The 20164-nt window shown below is 42.3% G+C and overlaps 2 protein-coding genes and 5 non-coding genes across 13 annotated transcripts in view; 1 reads left to right on the top strand and 6 right to left on the bottom strand.

Annotated features, from left to right (window-relative positions):
- Positions 1-53: 53 nt before the first annotated feature.
- Positions 54-19342, bottom strand: GNL3 (G protein nucleolar 3). Of its 2 annotated transcripts, none has more exons than XM_067568066.1 (15): positions 18947-19342; positions 17825-17883; positions 16693-16830; positions 15530-15643; positions 12887-12970; positions 11121-11256; positions 10542-10645; positions 8389-8527; positions 7706-7793; positions 6453-6630; positions 5494-5636; positions 4141-4277; positions 2812-2999; positions 634-709; positions 54-549 (listed from the first exon to the last, which is right to left on the bottom strand). In XM_067568066.1, the coding sequence occupies exons 1-15, from the start codon at positions 18957-18959 to the stop codon at positions 464-466; spliced, it is 1683 nt and encodes a 560-aa protein (XP_067424167.1). In that variant the 5' UTR covers positions 18960-19342; the 3' UTR covers positions 54-463. The 2 variants fall into 2 exon arrangements, with proteins under 2 accessions (XP_067424167.1, XP_067424169.1); XM_067568068.1 differs by lacking the exon at positions 18947-19342 and adding an exon at positions 18462-18480.
- Positions 5999-6073, bottom strand: LOC137166436 (small nucleolar RNA SNORD19). The gene has a single exon (XR_010923700.1). It is a non-coding gene; the product is annotated as a small nucleolar RNA SNORD19 (small nucleolar RNA).
- LOC137166431 (small nucleolar RNA SNORD69) lies at positions 6716-6793 on the bottom strand. Its single transcript, XR_010923695.1, has one exon. It is a non-coding gene; the product is annotated as a small nucleolar RNA SNORD69 (small nucleolar RNA).
- LOC137166435 (small nucleolar RNA SNORD19) lies at positions 7902-7975 on the bottom strand. The gene has a single exon (XR_010923699.1). It is a non-coding gene; the product is annotated as a small nucleolar RNA SNORD19 (small nucleolar RNA).
- Positions 10411-10492, bottom strand: LOC137166432 (small nucleolar RNA SNORD19B). Its single transcript, XR_010923696.1, has one exon. It is a non-coding gene; the product is annotated as a small nucleolar RNA SNORD19B (small nucleolar RNA).
- LOC137166434 (small nucleolar RNA SNORD19) lies at positions 10986-11059 on the bottom strand. The gene has a single exon (XR_010923698.1). It is a non-coding gene; the product is annotated as a small nucleolar RNA SNORD19 (small nucleolar RNA).
- The window catches only part of PBRM1 (polybromo 1), a 99766-nt gene continuing 97882 nt past the window's right edge, over positions 18281-20164 (top strand). For 5 of the 6 annotated variants that reach the window (XM_067568064.1, XM_067568063.1, XM_067568061.1 and 2 more), the window contains exon 1: positions 18281-18589. In XM_067568064.1, the coding sequence (XP_067424165.1) occupies positions 18446-18589 (144 nt within the window). In that variant the 5' untranslated portion in view covers positions 18281-18445. The remainder of the gene's footprint in view (positions 18590-20164) is intronic. The other variant, XM_067568062.1, reaches the window with a different exon arrangement.

Genomic DNA, 20164 nt, shown 5'->3' with positions numbered 1-20164 from the left:
GTACTTTTGATCTGAATGGACTGAGGGTGAAAACAATATCTGCAATTTCATAGTATAAACTACGTCAGCTTTAATGCTTATCTTATAATTACAAAATGGAAAACAGTTGTAACTTTTTCTGAAACACCCTTTTTCTACAGTACATAAGATTCAGATGCTATTTAGTCCTTAAGATTCATTTAATGAAAACTTTACAGAAATTTAGTGAACTACAAAATTTACAAAGCTGAAGTGTACATAGTTCTAGAAACAAACATTAAGTTTGAAAATCATGCTTAAGTTGCATTCTGTATGATCGTTCGCGTCAGTAGCAATATTGGGTCTTTGCAGCAGCCTCTTGCAACCAAGATCCATAGGATTTCAGCAGCACAGAAAGGCCAGAGCAGAGCGTTGACATAGGTGCTTAGAAAGTTAGCAATGCACTCTCTCAAAATCAGGCCTTGGAATGCATGTTCTTCTGTCTTTACACATAATCCGTATTAAAATCATAAGCATCAGCCTGGTCAGTTGTCTCATCCAAGTTAAATGATAAAGTAGGGGGCTGCTCACCTTCAGAAGAGAGAATCAACATAGATTACCACCATTATAGAGAATGATGTATTTATTACTAAAGTCACTAGCTTTAGTACATACCTGCTGGTTGCTCTTCTAAACTTTCCTCCTCCACGTTCAGTTTTGCAGGATTTGTTTTGCTGCTTGTCTGAATGTTCTAAAACAAAGTTAGAGGTGTTATTGTTGTCCGTTTATTTAGTCAGCCATATGAATAAACTTTCCTTTATATGGGAGACTAGCACAAAAGATATACAATTCCCACTCCTTATATAGTTTGTGACTGATCACTAGCTGTACAGATGCCAATTCATATTACCATTTCAAAGAGTATATTAAATTTTTAAATATTTTTATATAGAACAAAATAGCTGACAAACATGTGCTGCTTTAACCATTTCTAACTTCATTACTGCAAACTGCACTGATAATCTAAAAAAAGAAAAGTCCTTAAACTACCAAAACTCCCAGTGGGCCCCACCTTCCATTTCCCCGCTTCCTTTCTTTTTTCTAAAACATTTAGATGTAAATTCTTCATGGTGGGCAAGTAGCATATGCAGAATTACTAGACAGAGTTTGGTGAGAATTACCAGTAAAAACTGAGTAAGTGGAAGAGGTAAGCTTCCTTCCCCAATGAAATGATGAATATATAGAGTTTTCATCTGTTACAGGGTTATACATTCAAATATTCACAGGTGGATATTTTAATATATGGGACGTGAAGGCTCCTCTATTGGGGTTACTATATTGTCATAGGAGAGCTGGAAAATCAAACCTACTTGCTACAGAATTAAACTACAACAGAAATACATGAATCATGATTTCCTATGAATAGCAAACCAGTTACAGCTTGCTGCTTATTAAAGAGTTGCTCTAATCATTCTACTTTATAAACAGCAGCCTGTATCAGTTCTTACTCTGTTTTAGGAACACATCAGCTCAACTACTGTGAAGTGCAAATATTAATATGGTCAGATTTAATATATTTTGACCTCTAACAAATCTTGTATTTTCTGCAGGGGAAGGTTTAACACACAAAAGCAGTTATGCGTTAGCACTACATCATGGCCACACTTCAAATTAAAAACAGGACAAGATGCCATAAACCAGTATTTCAGGAACGTGCAAGGATGATCACGAAGAATAAGATTATGTCATGGATCATAGATTCCATGACTTTTTCCACTTCAGTTCCAGAGTGGTGGGACAGAGCCCTGAGCTGCTGTGGGCAGCAGGGGGACCTGGAGCTCTCTGTGGGGGGCGGGTACTACAGCTGCCGCCGTCCCTCCCACGCAGCAGGGCTCAGGCTCATCTCCCCCACTCCACTCGCTTTCATATCCCCCTGCGCCCCACAGGCTTCAGTCCTCCCCCTCAGCCCCATTTTGTCACAGTTATTTTCAGTACAAGTCAGGGATGGGTCTTGGGCTTCCATGAATTTTTCTTTTTACTGCCCGTGACCTGTCCCCAACTTGTACTAAAAAAAACCAGGACAAAATCTTAACCTTAATGATAACACACCAAATTCATTCTCCCAATGTAAACAGAGCTGAATTATCATATAATTTGGCGACTTTACCAGAGAAGGCGCTGGTTAAGAAAATGGTTAAATTTCCTTAAGTGACGAGTGGAGCTAGAAGTTAGTTGAAGAATTTTATATTCATTTTGATTAGCTTTTGTTCACTCAGTGCTTTAAGAAATCACTATAAAACTAAGCTTTACGAAGTTCCAAGTTTGTTGGCAATGAAGTAGCAAGCTATTCCGTTAAGCACCATTGCCACAAACTTATTTAGGATTTGAAAGACGAGCTGGATTCTATCTGGCTCCTGCATCATCACCATGATGTGTTTATGAGAATTCTACAGCTGGCACTGAGAACAATTTGGTTGATGTGTGAGCAAGAATAAAATCCAGCTCACTCTTCCAGAGCTGTTAGCTCTAGAGGTAAGGAGAAAACTGGTTTTAAAAAAGCCCTTAAAACTTTTCATTTGAATGTAAAGAGAGGAGTCAGACACAGGGCAAGAATCTGAGTAAGACAGTGCCATTCTAAGGCAGTCACTTTCATGACCATAACAATGAAGTTCTCTATTTCCCCTTCCCCTCCTTTTTGTAGTCAGGATAACATTTTCTGGGGGAGAGACTAGGTGATTTCTTCTACCACCTCCATAGTGTATAGCCTCTGTCCAGTTAGAAGCCATAATACTGATAGCTGATGAAAATCAATGTCTTGGTTGGGAGAAGCCTTAATAAAGCTACCTAATTTACCTCTTCAACAGCTTCCTCTTCTTCATTGCTATCCTGGTCATCTTCAGTTAAATCATCTGCTGCTTCACTTGTTTCCATGTTCTCCAGTTCTGATGTTTCCTCTGCTAATTCATTCTCTTCTATGGTCCCATTTGTCAAGCCAGAAGACTGGAAAACGATACTGCTTGCCAGATTGGGACATTTTACAGCTGCGAAAGATATTTGACACCTCTGTTAATAAAGTTAACAGATGGACTTAGATGTAATGAACAGATATGGATGGGTAGCCATTTCCCAAGGGGTGAATCAACACCTTCCCATCCCCTGCAGAAAATAAAATAAAACTTAAGTGTGGCAGTGAGGATGCAAGTTCTGAACTGACCTTAGGAGACAGCCATGGTCACCAATCAGTTTACAATATAGTCTGACAAACTACTAGAAACTGCCATACAAATAGATTCCTAGTTAAAATAATTTACATAGCTGCTTCCTTATGCCATTAACCCCCACATCTCCAATTTTCAAGACAGAAGAAACTCAAGCAGACAGATTAAGTGACTTGTCCAGTGACCTAGACTGAATCAGTAGCATAGCTAAGAAAAAATCTGATTCCATGGCCTGTGTTCTAGCCACTAGATCAGCCTTACTGAAATATTTAGTAACTTTAACATGTTGATTAAAACTGGCAGCAGTATGGACTCTAGAATTTTACAGTGAAGGGGATACATCCCAATCTTAATCTGAGGCATCAGTTATTATATACATTGTTAGACATGGACAGATTTGAGAAGCTGCAAGCCACACAGCTATTTCAATCTTACAGGAACATTAACATGAAGCTGCCCTAAAGGGGGACTGCATGCCCATCAGGCTTATAAAAGGGGCCCCAGAATGAAGTTTCAGGGAATGCAGAGGACCCACAAGGTGGTTATATCTTTCAGATCACAGACAGGCAAGGATAGCCACATATCAACACCCCCTTAAAAAAAAAATCCATAAAGAAACAGTGCCAGTGAGGACGAATTCTCCAAGGAAGCAAATTTTCTTATAGCACAAACCACAGAGAAGGCAGCTCTGTAATGAAGGCTTTGGATTGCAGCATATGATTTACTTTGGTTAAAATATTCCTTGGCAAAGTAAGAAATTTAAAGGGAAGGGCTACATATAGAACACGAGGATTCAAATACTTGAAAAAGGTTAGTGCAGAGGAGTGGAAACAAATGACTGGCCAAGTAAGTTCTGCCTGTGTAATACAGCATACAGCTACATTATGTGTCTCTTATTTGAGAACTGTGTGCTAAAACCATACCCACCGTAACTGTGGCAGTGCATTACGAAGATGTGTCTTACCTTTAATAGTGTTCATATTATCCTTTTCCAGCTCCTCTAAGTTAAAACCCTGCTGCATTTCCGCTACCACCTCCTTGGTAAGGTGTGGTGACAGACTTCGTGACGCAGGAAGCAATGAATGGTAACTAACTTTGGCACTAAGCAAAGAAAATATTGGAATAAAAATGGATCTGAAAACCCACTAACTAAAAACAGCAACATGCTTAAAGTCACCCCAACGTTTAAAAAAAAAAAAAAAAAAAAAAAAAAAAAAAAAAAGCAAAGAAGTGATTTCTCTTCTCACATATCTTAACGTAAGATTTTTGTAACCAATTACAGGTGAACTTCAACAGAAAAATTCAGTCTATACAATCTTCCTGTATTACATGTTTTACAGCAGTGGTATGAGAACCCAGGGATATGAGAACCCTTCAGAGGTCTCCAGGGGGGTTCATCAACTCATCTAGACATTTACCTAGTTTTTACAACAGGCTACGTAAAAAGCACTAGCGAAGTCAGTACAAACTAAAATTTCATACAGACAATGACTTGTTTATACTACTCTATATACTATACACTAAAATGTAAGTACAACATTTATATTCCAATTGATTTATTTTATAATTATATGGTAAAAATGAGAAAATAAGCAATTTTTCAGTAATATTGTGCTGCAACACTTTTGTATTTTTATGTCTGATTTGTAAGCAAGTAGTTTTTAAGTGTGGTGAAACTTGGGGTACATGAGAAAAAAAAGACTCCTGAAAGGGGCACAGTAGTCTGGAAAGGTTAAGAAACAGTTTCATATCAATATTAAGTTCTTGGCATACTCTAGAAGGGAAAAGAGGAATTACACCTTTTTTCCTGACAGGTCAGTACAGACCCCCTCAACCCACTAGCTATAAAATCTCAACACTGTTATTTAGCTAAACTGTAAGGAATACTGGAACCACCATAAATTTGAACAGATCAAATAGTCCATCCATGCCTATGGAAGAGGACTATATGGACTCAGTGTTTCAGAGAAAGGACAAAACTCCCATGGCAAAAGTAGGCTGAAGCTGTGATGTGGCAGAGTTCAGCAAACTTGCTGTAGATCTGCGTATACTGGGATCTTGACTCCATTTTCTTAAGCAAGTTCCCCACATTAATTAAATAGCTCTTTCTCCGTTCCATTCTTTAAATCTGCTGTTAAACAAGTTCAACCAATGTCCCCTTTGTGATAGTATGCTGAAGCAGGATGAAGAAAGCAACTTAACTAAACCTCCAATGTCACTCATTAGTATCCAGAGCTTCTGGTGATGTTGTGTGTAAAAGGATTGAGTTTAGTGTGAAAGAGGTTCATATACTGAAACAAAATCAAAACATCCTTACCCTGTCCAGTCGTAAAGTAGTAATTTGGCTGCACTCTCCGTGTCAGGGACACCTCCCTTTTTCAGCATTCCCCTTTTCTGTGCAAGTAATGTTAAAAACTCCACAGAGTTTCTGAAGTCTGGGATGTTGTAGTACAGCATTATCTGAAAGCAACAAATAACATGTACAAGGATTCATTAAGAGTCTGGTTCATTTAGTTCTCTCATGATGTTAGGAATGAAAGTACAAATCAAATTGCTTTAAGACTAGTTCCTACTGTGGAGGTGCATAGAAAGTGAGGGAAGTAGGAGACATGGCTGGGGGAACTCCTTTGTTTCTTTTACTTTTGGGATCAACCATTACAGCAAATGCAGGTGCCACAGAAAGGAATATTACTACTAGTGTTCCTATTCCAACTGATCCATATCTACTTTTCTCACCACCCCCATCAAACGTGTCGGTCAGTGGAGACCTAAATCTGTAGACCTCTGGGAATTAAATCAGTATTGGCTTTAAAGCACTGCACTTTCAGAATGAGATCAGAGTTGGATCTGATGTCTTCACTATAAAAGTAAGACACTGAAGTTTATCCTCATTTCTCACTCTGCTAATAAAATGATGTGACCAAGTTAATTACATTCCATCAAATTAATTATAAAAATTTACTGAGTCAGAAGAATCACTGGGAAAGAGGCAATTGGCTGATAGGATCTGGTGCATTTCATTTGTCTGCCAACATTGAGAGTTACATTTATTGTCATAGATGTAGCAACAGTAGGTTGGTTCTCTGTGTCAATGAGGCTTCCCATCTGAGGGGGCTCATGCATTCAACTTTCAGTAGACTGCATGCTATCCCTTTACAAAAGCTAACTTTGCAGGCCAAAGAGCAAAATTGCCCTTTGTTGACGCAATAAAGGTATGCAGGAACTACCTGCATTGGGATGAGAGAAGAAAGGTACCAGAGCCATGCAATAACTTACCTGCTGTTTACTGCAGTGCTTCACAATAGCATTTACTGCATCTATTAATTTTCCTGATTCTTCAATATCTGCGGTACTCCTCAAAGACAGAGTCAGAGCAGAGTTGGAAGGGGCCGCAATGATGCTTGGGCTGTCTAACATCTTGATTTGTTTGTCAATATGGATTGTTTGCATGCACCTTAAGAGAGAGGAAATGCATCATGTCAGTAGGTAAACATAAATCAAGCACCAAGAAGGTTTTGTTAAAGGGTGAGAACAAGCAAAACACAAAGCTCAGTGTTGGATTGAATACAGCTCCTCATGCAAAGTCAGTTCCAATGCATCATCATGTGCTTTGTGTACAACAGAAATCTAAAGTGAAGTAGCCTTGAGACTAGAGAAAGAGGCAAGGTGTCAAAACCCTTAGGTTCTATTCATGGCTATGCCAGTGACTCATTATGAGTGATTTGGGTGAGGCACAATTTCTTGATGGCTCAGTTACCCCATCTGTACAATAGCTTACTACTAAAAAATTATCTAAGTTCATATGTAACGGATTGAATAATAGTAACAGAGAGTGTAAATATAGACAGACAATGCTTTCCTCTTGACGTTTGTTTAAGAATCTCAGTGCACTTTACAAGGCGGTAACTAGAATTATTCCCATTTTTAAAATGGGGAAACAACGGCAGAGATGGGAAGTGACACACAGCAGGGCTAGACCTCCTAACTCCTAGACTCTTTGTCCTTTCAACAGAAAAGCTGCAGGAACTGCAAAGAAGCACAGCCCGCATAAAGGAAAGGAGGTGAAATAGATGCCATAGCTAGCCGATGATTAGTCTTGGGTTAAGCCTTCCAGCTATAATACTCACAAAATCTATTTAATCTGCAGTGTCTAACCTTTCCTAATAAAACTTCTGCCCCTCTGCGGGGTCAGTATTGCTGGCCAAATGTCATCCCAAATTTTATAATGCAGGCCATTGCAGGGGCGGAGCAGCAAGTGGCAGACCCCAAGGGAGAAAAAGGTGCTACACCATGCCCAGCCACGAGGAGGCGCCAAGTGGTGAGCTGACCCTTTCACACAGAAATCCCACTGCACTTTTAAAACTACTTTTAGGAGCCTACTTTGCCCACCCCTGAAATGCAGCAGCTGTTTGGGGAGCTAATCGGAACAGGCAGCAGAGAACGCTGAAGCCAACTAAAACAGCTAGGGAAATGTAGGCTATCAGAACATAAGTACACAATCAAAACCAATGGTTTCAAACTAAACTTACTTGGTAGTGCCTCTGACTGGCCCCACAGTACACGCACGCACCTCCTTCAGACTATTGATTATGCTGCTCTTCCCCACATTAGGGAAACCTAATGAAAAACACAAATGATAAAAAATACCCTTAATTAGTTAAACAATAAACCCTAGTCCATATAAATTAGATCAGAAATACTGGCTTTAAAGAGTCCTTTAGTAGTACATAGAATGAGATCAGAGTTGGATCTGAAGTCTTCACTGTAACAGTCAGACAAAGTATATATCCTCATTTCTCACTTTAATAATAAAAAGGACGTGAAAAGTGACATCAATTAAATCAAAAATCACAGCAAAAACCTATCAAATGTAAAAAGAGGCGATGCTAGTTGAGAAGAGCTAATGAATTGTTTAACACTCAATCTGGTAAATGAACTAGCGTCAAGATTATTTTCTGCTTCTCATAACCAGGCTGGTCACTATTCAATCTTCCACAGGTCACTAACATTAGAAACACATATGAAAACTATCTCTGATGGGCAGGAAGTGGAAGAAACATCACTAGGTGCAGCTATACCAAGTCTCACGTCAAACCTAAGAATGTTCAGCGAAAGGCCACAAAGTATTTCAAAGTCTCAGATGTGAGAAAGCACCCACTCTGTGGTGTACAGCAGTTTCTTTGTAAGGGGAAAAATAAAAAAAAGATCTTACCTATCACCCCAACTTGAATGGCTTTGTCTTGAGTCCTGCAGTACTCTCGAAGAAGCTTCAAAATGCACTCACTTCCAAAGCACATGCTGTTTCTTGATAAGTCAATACGAGCACTCTTCTTTGTGAGCTTCTTCTCCTGCTATAAAATTCAAAGGTAAAAATATAGGATGGGCCTTTTTTAACTGTATGTTTGCGATATTAAATATGAATCCAAATGTACATTTGTTTACTCCTATGTACCCACTCATGCCCTCTACTGGATGGCCTTTAGAGCATCTTTCTTCCAACTAGAAGGAAGGGACGTAATGAGATACCAACTGAAGTGCATCTGAACTAAAGAAGGTTCAGTCCTCTAAAATATTACAGGAGAATGTGCATCTAGCAATGTGAACTGACTGATGGGACTTGTGCTTCCATTCCTGGCTCTGCTGCAGACTTGCTGTATGACCATGAGAAAGTCATTTAAAGCCACAATGGGGAGGAGGCCTTACTCACTTTGCTGAGCATTCATTCAAGTAATCCCACTGATTTCAATGGGACGCAAGTGTTCATTAATCTAAGGGCTCAACAATCTGGTCCTAAACCTCTCTCTGCCTGAGTTTCTGTACTTTTAACATGCAGATTGCGCTTACTGAAGATCAGTGAGCATTTGCAAAGCACTTTAAGACTCTGATAATAAGTGTTACACAAATATTATGAGGGTATTAAATTAATGCATGTGTAGCGAAGTGATGTGGCTTCTCTCTGAGATGGACACCAAGGGGCCGACATACACCATATGGTGCACCACCTGCTCGCCAGAAGTGCAGGGGTGGGACAGGAAGAGGAAGTATAAAAGCAAGGCCTTGTAGCTCAGTCAGGGCCCAGAGGAGAAATACTGGAGTAGAAGGACATCTCTCTCCTAGGGCTGGAGACCTCGGCCCTGCTGAAGAGCCACCGGCGCTGCCTGCCACCAACGACTTGGAGGAGCTGCCGGACGCTGGTGATGCTGAGGGCCTGCTGGGCTACCCCTTGCAATCTACCCCCCAAGAGGTGGACAACTGGGGATACAGGTACATGGGCACAGGGTGGACGAAGTAGCCCGGGGTAGCCGACCTCAGTCCGGCTGTGTTCGAATCCTAGTACTTGGCAGGGAGTTTTGGCTGCAGCCCCGCTGATCCAGTGGTGGGATGCCCTGCCAATGTTAGGGCTCTGGGCTAGGACACAGTGGAGGTGGGAGAGACTGCATTCTCCTCCCCCCTTGTGCCACGTGAACCTCGGGGTGACCACCCCCTTGTCCTGTGAAACCTCATGGGCTATAGACTCTTTGCCTTGCCCGCTCTTCCTGAGGGCCAGGGCTATAGACTATTGACTTGCCCCACTCTACCTGAGGGCTTGGGGCTACAGACTATTTGCCTGCCTATCCTGCCAGACAGCTGGGGCCCACAGACCCCTGAGGATCTGGGTGGTGAAGTGGTGCTGCCCCCTTCTGAGGCTCACACCCAGGGTCAACCCGGATCTGTTACAGCATGCAAGAATCAAAAGACATGTATCATCATACTTGGATGGGAGATGGGCAGTGGGGAAGTGACTCCTCTAGTACCCTAACTCTTCATGAAATATTCCAAATACCACCCGTAGCAATGCACGGGGTTGGTACAGAAATAAGTGTTCACTCAGAGGCTTGCACCAGTGTAACTAAACTTGTTTAAAAAAGATGAAAATTAAATCAGTGCAATGGTCTCCTGTAGAAAAGACCTTAGATTCCAGGACTTCCTCACTCATTCATTGCTGATTCCCTTTGTGTGCCCTTCAGTACAAATCCTACACCTCTTGCCATGGCTCAGTGCAATTTTCTAGTCATAGTAGTGTACAGTACTGAAGCAAGAATTCACCAATTACTGTGAAGTTTCCCCCGTCTGAGAAGCAGAAAAGTTCCAAGATTGCTCATCACTGTCCCACCAAGCCAAAATTATCAGTTGCAGTAGCACGACCAGTTGGCCATAAAAAAAACCCCACGAGATCAGTAGAACTTGGAATTTTAACTGGATGAAATCAGAGTTGGATCTTGCAATCTTCACCTTCCTGTCAAGAGTCCTTGCTTTTCATCATGTTTCAACCCAGCAACACACATAAGACCGAGTCTTACACAGGACAGACAGCAGTGCTCTTACCACGCTTCTGTCTTTCAGCTGCATTGAGGATTTAAAAGCGACTGTCGGAAACTCATTCTTCAAATAATGTAACCATTTCTCCAAGTTCTCCCTTGGTACCAGATCTAGAAAGGAATACAGACATTTCACTCTGATGAACTTCAAGTGTCACTATATGGAATTTATTTAGCCCGGGATCTAAAGAATTGCTTGCTGTTTTCAGCCATTAGATTCAGTCTTTAATATCATGTATCGTTATAGGAGCTTTTGTTCCACACAGTAGCTGGTATAGTATGTGAGATTACCCAGTCACCTCTGAGAAGGCTACTCAGGCCTTAACATTGAATCTTTTTGCTCTTGGGGTACTAACAGTTGCACCATTAAAAAAAAAATCTTTCAATAGTCACTTTCAACTGTTTGTGGTGAGAGATCACATAAAATAGGAAACTGTGACCCCTTGAACAAGGCAGTGAGCTCAGAGTTGGATCTTACAGTCATCAGTGGTATCTCAGACTGCATTAGTATCTTCCTCATAGCTCACATACTCACTCATAGGGCTCTGTGTTACTAAACATCTGTACAAAACTGACTTTCACTTACCAATTTTATTTAGCACCAATAATAGCTTTTTGTTTCCTCCAGACTGAGTAACGATTTGCTCCACCTGGGAGCACCGACAGCCCAAGGGATCTCTGGCATCTAAGACCTGCAACACTATATCAGAAGCCTCAATCACCTGAAGTGGAATACAAAACGCACATTCCCATCCACAGGATTAGAAACAGCATTAGGGAACATCTCTGAAATCATCAATATTGTTCTCACGTTATAGTGAAATTCTCATTTTAAAGAATGACCAATAAGTGGGCTTTCTATTATATAAAAAAGCCAAAATAAACTGCAAAATGTAAGTTAACAAGACACTGGAAAACAAACTGAGCTTGTGTTTGACTCCTTAACTCTTCTTAGCATTGTACAAGAAAGTCACAGTTGCCACCACACACAGCATACAATGCAGAAATCTGGGTGTCAATGTTAAGTTTGTCATCTTTAAACCCAACAAAGCTTCTTCAGGGCAGGTCTACACATCGCTGCAGCTGTGCCACCGTAGCGTGTCTGGTGAAGACACTGGGTGCCGAGAGGAAAGCGCTATCCCCTCGGCATAATTATTCTACCTCCACTCGAGGCAGAAGCGATGTTGGTGGCAGAGCGTCTCCTGCCAACATAGTAATGGTGTGGACAGCGCTTAGGTTGCTGTAACTTGCGCTACTCAGGGGGTGTCTTTTTCACACCCCAAAACAATGTAAGTTATGTCAACTTAAGCAGTAGCTAGACCTGCCCTCAGTTAAAAGTTAGTAGGGAAGCCTGTTTTAACAAGGTTTCAATAATTAAAGGGAGTTATCTTGAAATTTAGTTAATTCCAAAATTATTTAAAAGTAATTTCAATCTGTCTGAATCCTCCATCAATTTTATGGTTTTACAACTGCATTTTCCCACTTTTCAAGTGTCTTTCCCCCATTTACCCACACAAACAGGGGAAACTGACTTGCTTTCAAAGGAAAAAAATTGTGAAATTGACTAAACACAAGGTGTTGTACAAAGAAAATAAAAGAATTTTTCAAATGATATCAAGCATCTGTTACTTGTAACACAGTAAGTAAAATTTTCAGGGTGATTTTTCTTTCCTTCTACAGTAACGAAAACAAAAGCAGTTGATGAAGAACAGATCAATTTTCTACACTGACCAACTTGCTTTATTCAATTTTTAATAAAGTCTGCCAGGCAATCTTGAAGAGTGTGTGTGTAGGGACTCTTTGTTGTTGTAGTGAACTCAAGAGATAGAAGAGTTTTATAGAAAACTAGAATACCAGAATACCAAAGAATTTTAATTTTTTTTAAATCCTACCGGCAACAGCCTATTGAATTTTTCAGTCAGTTCTCTCTAACACTTAGGCCAGTATCAGCCTGTCATTGCAGTAGTAATAATACAAGGGTTCTCTAGGCCTCTGTCTTGCAGAACAGAAAACTGAAGCTACCTTAATCTTTTTCTTTCAGGCAGGAAGATGTTAGTTAATTGGGAATTAGAGTTCAATGATAAAGAACCTGATCCTGAAGTACTTTGGTAAAATGCTCACTGATTTCAGTCCAAGAGACATGGTGCTTAGAAGTGCTGAATGTCCTCTATGTGAGTTGAGAGTGCTCAGCACCATCACAAGACTGGGAACCTGAAAGTGTATTGTTCTCTAACCTTAAAGTCCATCATATACAATATATAAACCACTTAGACAAAATAACTGAAAAGTATCAATTTCATGGTTTTTTGGATGCTGATCAAAATATAGAAAGTAATTATTAAAAGTTCCTACCTTTTTAAGTTCCCTGCAAAATGATTTCTTTGAATTTTTATCCAGCAGTTTGTTAGATTTTGCTTTTAATTTCATGGTTGATTCCTGAATGGACAATAAGGAGATATGAGACTTTGAAGCCACAAATTAAAATATTGTCTTTACACTAAGGCTGTCAATTAATCAGTTAACTCAAAACAAATTAATCATTTGAGCTCTCTATTAAAAAAATTAATCACAGTTTTAATTGCACTGTTAAACTACAGTAGAATACCAATTTAAATTTATAACAACTATTTTTGGATGTTCTTCTACATTTTCAAATATACAGATTTCAATTACAACTGTAGTGAGGGGGCGTGGCCTCCCACAGAGACTGACAGGGAGGGACTGCCTACCCCCAGGACACTTCCAGCTTCCCCACCAGGAGCAGTGAGGTGGGACAGGAAGTATAAAAGGCGAGCCCTCTAGCTCAGTTGGGTGGGAGCAGCTGGAGAAGGATGTCTCTCTGGTGTTGGAACTCAAGCCTGACTGCTACACCAACGAGGAGCTGCCTGCGACGCTGAGGGCCTGTTGGGACTACCCCGTGCAGTTTACCTTGGGGAGACTGATGGCAACCCTAAGGCCCAGGTACTCCAGGGAAGGGAGGTAGGAAGGAGTCCAGGGGAAGCAGACAACTGGCTGATTTTCTTGTTGCCTGAAGCCAGGAGAGCGAGTTTTGGCTGAAGCCCCACTGACGGAACCCTCTGCCACTGTTAGAGCCCTGGGCTAGGACACAGTGGAGTAGGAATGGCTTGTATCTCCCTATCCCCCACCTTGGGGTGGCAGCCCTGCCTATGAGCTCTTAGCCTTTACTGGCACTCACTCCCAGCCTGACCACCCCGCCTCGCCCGAGAGGCCTGGGGGCTACAGACTGCCTGACTGCCCCATGAACACTAATTTCCCTTTTGGGCGTGAATCACACAGAAGTACCATAGCAAGGGGGCGTGGCCTTCCTCTCCTATAGACAGGGATGGATGTGTGTTTCTGCCTTACACAGAACACACAGTGTACAGTGCTTGCTTTTTATTATTTTTGATTAAATCCTTTCACTGTAAAAAACAAAAGAAATAGTATTTCAATTCACCTCATACAAGTACTGTAGTGCAATCTCTATTATGGGGGGGGATGTGTGGCAAAACTGGACACAATACTCCAAATGTGGCCTCATCAGTGCTGAATAGAGAGGAATAATCACTTTCCTCGATCTGCTGGCAATGCTCCTACTAATGCAGCCCAATATGCGGTTAGCCTTCTTGGCAATATTCTACCATATATTTTGTGTTATGGCATTCTTGGATGACGACCCACCATATGTTCAATTTAAGAACACTTTCACTGCAGATTTGACAAAACACAAAGAAGGTGCCAATGTGAGATTTCTAAAGATAGCTACAAGACTCAACGTTTAAGAATCTGAAGTGCCTTCCTAATTCCGAGAGGGACGAGCTGTAGAACATGCTGTCAGAAGTCTTAAAAGAGCAACACTCCAATGCAGAAACTACAGAACCCAAACCACCAAAAAAGAAAATCAACCTTTTGTTGATGGCATCCGACTCCGATGATTAAAATGAACTTGTGTGCATCAGTTCGTACTGCTTTGAATCATCATCGAGCAGAACATGGAAGCATGTCTCTGGAATGGTGGTTGAAGCATGAAGGGGTATATGAATGTTTAGCATATCTGGCACATAAATACCTTGCAACTCCAACCACAACAGTGCCATGCGAATGCCAGTTTTCACTTTCAGGTGACGTTGTAAATAAAAGCAGGCAGCATTATCTCCCGTAAACATTTGTCTTCACGACAAACTTGTTTGTCTTTGCGACTGGCTGAACAAGAAGTAGGACTGAATGGACTTGTGGGCTCTACAGATTTACACTTTGTTTTTGAGTGCAGTTATGGAACAAAAAATGTACATTTGTAAGTTGCACTTTCATGATAAAGATTACACTACAGTACTTGTAGGAGGTGAACTGAAATACTGTATTCTTTTACTGTGCAAATATTTGTAATAAAGTGAGCACTGTACAGGTGTTGTAATTGAAATATTTTTGAAAATGTAGAAAACATCTAAAAATATTTAAATAAATCACATTCTATTATTGTTTAACAGCATGATTAATTGCAATTTTTTAAAATCGCTTGGCTGCCCTACTTTGCGCAATAGCAGTTAACAGCAACTAGAAATGCAATATTTCTAATTGTTGCTTTTTCATCCTATCAGGCTATAGATGCTACTTAAGAGAAATAATCTTTGAGGATTACATTTATCATTTCTATAAACTTCCATAGATTCAGACCTAGTAGAGCTGTGATATTTGCAATATGTAGACCAATATTCCTGAATACTATACAAAACGCTGTAATGGAAGTTAGCAGTAAATCTGGCACCCATATATATACACTTTGATTAGAAGGGATGTATAATAGAACTAATTAGGACATGGAAATTATCACTATACCAAGTCTTTTCTGTTGCTCCAACTTGAAACCAACGGAAATTCTGCCACAGACTTCAAAAGGTGCTGGATTAAGCCTTGTAAGAAGATGGAAAGTTTGTCTCTTGAGCTGCAAGTGAACTAGCCTTTTTGAAAAAGGAGAATTATTCTACATATACATACCTCTGCCTCTGGATGTTTGTTTGTTTTGGTAGCATCCTTCTTAGCTTTTTGCTTTCTTTTCTTTTCAAGGTCCTTCTGCCTAGCAAGTTTCTGCTTTTGTTTTAGTTCTTCAAGCTAATTGCAATAAAAGAGAAACAAAACAGACAAGAAAATTTCATAAGCGAAAACATTCTTTCTCCCCACTTATGATCAGGATTAATTATTTGCAAAGTGCTTTGAAGATGAATAGCAGTGCTATAAAAGTGCTACACGTTACACCACCTAGGATTATTTTAATAATTTGCATGATTTTTAGTGCTAGTGAAAGATGCCAGGTTGAAAGCCCTAGAAAGCTAACTTCTCTATCTACATAAGGAATTAAATCCTGGTTACAATGATTTCAATGGCAAAACTTCCATCGACTTCAGTGGGACCAGGATTTCACTCAAGAGTATGGTTTATGCCTTAATCTTGACCTGGAGTGGTCACAGTGAAGGGAAGGGGATGTTCCGTCTCCATTGTCCTTTCAGTCTTGGTGTATGTCTCTGAAACTTATGTCTGGAAATATTAAGAAAACAATGGTAGGAGCCTAAGGAACTAGTTGGCTGATGTGAGCTCATTTCTACCCCTGCTCCTAAATGATGGAAATGTTGATATATTACTATTGACAATTAAACTCTTGGAGACACTCAGATACTTTGGTGATTGATGCCAAAATAGACAGAAATACTAAAGTGATAGACATCTTGGAAATATCAGAGATGGTCTCTCTGTGGCAGGGTAGTCACATTAGCAGACAGTGTTAATGCTGCCCACCATATACCTATTTAGGTCCCCATACAAGGATTTCACCATACAAGTGTCAAACTGGCAAGGCTTTTTAAGACAGCTGCGCAGGGTACCTGGAGACCTTTTTCTTCATAGAAAACACTAATTATGCTAGAAGTTACTTAGTCTACAGTTTTGTATTTTTGGATCTATGCAGTTACAGTATAAAGTACTAAAAATTCCACGTAATTTACTATATGGTTATCTAATATATTAAGTTGAAAATGAGAATTTCTAGTATTGCCAGAGCGAAGGACTCTTAAGACTAGTTATAGTCCAGCAAGACATGCACCAAGTTTCCCTGAAGATGGGGATGTGCATATAACCCTTTTGTTCTATTATAAACTGTATTTTACCCTTTGCTTCCTTTGCTCAGCTTCACGAAGAACCTCCTCCTTAAACGGTGCAGCACTGGGAATTCCTGGATCTTTCTTGGGTTTTTTGGGCCCACGTTTCTTGGCTTCTTTCCTGAGTTTTCTGTTGTGCTCCCGAACCTATAGTCAGGAAAGAACAAAATTTGGTATTGGAGTCATGAACCCAGTTTGATACAGAAACTCACTTCTCTTTCCTTCAGATTTACATATAGAAAGATTTGTGTTTGGAGTGAAGGACTTTCAATTACAGATTCAATCAGCATGTAGCTATGCTTACATAAACAGAACCTGAATACTGCAGAAGATGCAGAGACTTAAGTTATGTCATCTATACCATCTCCCTACCAATGTAGATTTGTTCCCTATATTTAAAAACTTCTTCTCACTGCCGCTGAACCTTATGTCCACTCACAATGTTCTGTATTGCATAGTTTTTGTACTACTTCAAAGCAGTTGGTTTTCTGTTTAAAAAAACTTGGCATAAAAAAAGAAAATGATTTTTACGTATATGAACACTCTTTGCAATTTGCACTGTAATGCTGGATGCTAGTGCCACAATGCACTCAGTCAGGCAACATTCACTTTTTATTTTTTATGCCCATTTATTCAAACAGAAGACATACCAACAGCTTTGAAATAATACAAAATAGAAGTATGTCTGATACCACAGAGTAAGGAGGACCCTTTGGACAATATTAATACTATCCTAATTTGCATACTAGGTGCTTAGATGCAATAGCACATTAGAAATATTTTATATAACCAGATGAGCAAAACGACAGAAAAATAAGTTATGTATGAAATGGGTGGTTCACAGTTGGGCCTCAACTTGGCTGGCCGCTATTACTACTGCAATATAAATGATAAATAAAAATACCACACTCCAAAAGGATTTTGGTTAGTAGGACACCTACATTTAGTTATGCTTTAACAAGAAACGGGTTCTACTCAAAACTTGAGTCCCAAATTTGGCTCCAGACCTGAACTTTACCTTTTGAACCAACTGCTAGTTTTTAAACATCGTTCATTTACGTAATCTATAATTAGGGCTGAAATATATCCAAGGATTCCTCTAATATGAATACTTAATAGCAAATTTGATATTTAGACATACCTTTTTCTGGATTTTGTATCGTTTATGGCAGGTCATGCGCTTACTAGCCTTCTTCAACTCTGAAAGCGTAAAGATGGGTTATATACACAGGCAGATCTGATACACCTTCCAAATGCAAATCTTATAAGCAACAGCATGTGGAAACCACAGACACAAAGCTTAGTGAATAAATGATTTTTTGGTTCAGGGACCAAACTGAAAAATCAGAAGAAAAATTGATTTGAACCAAAATGATTTTTTTTTCCAAAAAAATTTTAATTGAAAACTTTTTAAAATTTTTTTTAAAATAGATCAAAACATGCAGTTGATGCAAAATGATTTTTTGTCCCAGTTGTTTGCTTCAATTTAGTCAATTTTGGGTGTTTTTCCCCCCACTTTTTGTGGGTTTTTTTTTTAAATGGGCCAAATTTGAATTAAAAACGCCGTTTTGAAACAAAGTGCTTCAAAGTGGTGGTAACAAAAGGCTGAAACAAAGTTTTTGACTTTTTTATTTAAAAAAAACCAAGCAAACAAAAAAATTTTTTCCTGGGCCTAAGCTATTGGTGGAATTGGGCCCGAACGTGCGACAAGGCTCGTAGCCCTGACAAAGGCATCTTTGGTCTGACCCTCGCCTCCAAAATCATGCGCTCCAAAGCACCTCGCCCAGCTCCGGCGCGCCCCGTTTCGGTGTCGGCCCGGACGCTCCGAAGGCGGCAGGTAGCGGGTGTGAGCCCTTGCCGGGACTGGAGTGGAGTGAAGCCCAGCGTGGGCCCGAGTCTTTGCAAGGTCAGGGCCTCACAAGCAAATTCCAGGGCTGGAGGGAGCCCCGGGCTCGGAGGGGGACCGAGCGCAGGCCAAGCCAGCGGCGACCCCGGGCTCCCTGCCCCAGGCAGGGCAGGGCAGAGCCGAGCCGAGCCGAGCCGCGCCGCGCCGCGCCGCGGTCCTTCCTCCCCAAGACAAGAGCTCAGCTCGGGCCGTCGGAGTCGGCCCAGCCGCAGCGAAGGGGGCAGCGGGGCGGGCTGGGCCGGCTCCTACCCGGACTGATCGCGACAAGAGGCGTCCGCTGCCCCCCCCCCCGCCCGTGGGGCCCCGGCCCATCGCCCCCTCCCCCCGCCTGGCACCTAGTGCCCCGCGTGCACTCACTGGGCCGCCTCATGGCTGCTGCGGGGCGGGCGGGCGCCTCCGTCCGGCTCTAGCCTCTCCCCACGTGCAGGGCGGAGGCGGCTGAGGCGAGGGGCAGGGCCGGTGCCGAGACCCGCGCGCAGCGAGGCGCTACCGTAAAGCAGGCCCGCCCGGCCCGCGGCGGCTGGGGCTGTCTGTCGCGCTAGCGGGCTCGCTTGGCGGCCGGCCGAGCGGGCTTTGCGGCAGCCACTAGCGGCAGGCTCTGGCTCGGGCCCGGCGCGGCACTGGCCGTGAGGAGCGGCCGCGAGAGCAGCAGCGGTGGCGGCGCCGGCGGCAGGGCGGGCTGCGGGGGGCGAGTGCGGCCGCGGCTGTCGGAGGCGGAGCGGGGCCGGCTGGGTAAGCGCTGGCTCGCTGCCGGGCCGGCGGCTCGGAGCGGGGAACTGGGCTGCGGGAGCCAGGAGGCCACCGCTTCCCTTTGTGTGGCCGCGGCGCTGCCCGTGGGGAGACAGCGCCCCCGGCGTGGGGGTGCCCGGCACTGGCCCCGGCCCTAGCCCCGGCCCCCTTCCGGCGGCGGGGGAGATGATCAACTGGTCCCCTCCCCTCCCTCAGCCCTGCCACCTTTCCCCTCCCCCACGCCGGGGCACCAGCTCCCCTCCCCGGGGGGGCGCGGGTCCATTGCTCCCTCTGCCAGGCCGGTGGTGGCAGCCCTCTGCCATGGCTGGGGGAGACTGCGGCAGGGAGCGGCGAAGCGGCTTGTCAAAGCAATCAACTCCTCGAGTCGCTCTCGGAGCTGGGAACAGACCCACGGAGTCCTGACTCCCAGGCCCCAGCTCTGACCATGGGCACGTTAGTAATATTTATTCCTGGCACCCCGGGGCTCCAGTCAAGGAGCACGGCCTTTTGTACCAGAGGTATCAGTAAAGTCCAGACCCCCTATGCCGAGGCAGGACCATAAACCTAGACCACCCCGACAGGTGTTTGTCCAACCCGTTCTTAGAAACCTCCAGTCATGGGGATTTCACAACCTCCCTTGGAAACCTTTTCCAGGGCTTGACTAACCTTATAACTAGAAAGGTTCTTCTGATATCTAACCTAAATTGCCCTTGCTTCAAATTAAGCTGATTACTTCTTGTCCTACCTTCGGTGGACATGGAGAACAATTGATCAGCGTCCTCTTTACAACAACCGTTTATGTATTTGAAGCCTGTGATTAATGTCTACTCCCACTCCAGTCATCTC

Source organism: Emydura macquarii, unplaced genomic scaffold, assembly GCF_026122565.2.
Source record: "Emydura macquarii macquarii isolate MOO-44397 ecotype Brisbane River unplaced genomic scaffold, CSIRO-AGI_Emac_v2 contig_2846, whole genome shotgun sequence".
NCBI classification, from domain to species: Eukaryota; Metazoa; Chordata; order Testudines; family Chelidae; genus Emydura; species Emydura macquarii.
Note: the sequence above shows the minus strand (reverse complement) of the source record. Positions and strands in the feature narration are given on the sequence as shown.

What these genes read in the sequence shown, in the direction of transcription:
- GNL3 (XM_067568066.1), bottom strand. An exon ending in TTTGCAGGGAACTTAAAAAG is followed by an intron (nt 11,257 to 12,886) that starts GTAGGAACTTTT and finishes ATTCCACTTCAG; the next exon opens with GTGATTGAGGCTTCTGATAT. An exon ending in ATTGGTGCTAAATAAAATTG is followed by an intron (nt 10,646 to 11,120) that starts GTAAGTGAAAGT and finishes ATTCCTTTCTAG; the next exon opens with ATCTGGTACCAAGGGAGAAC.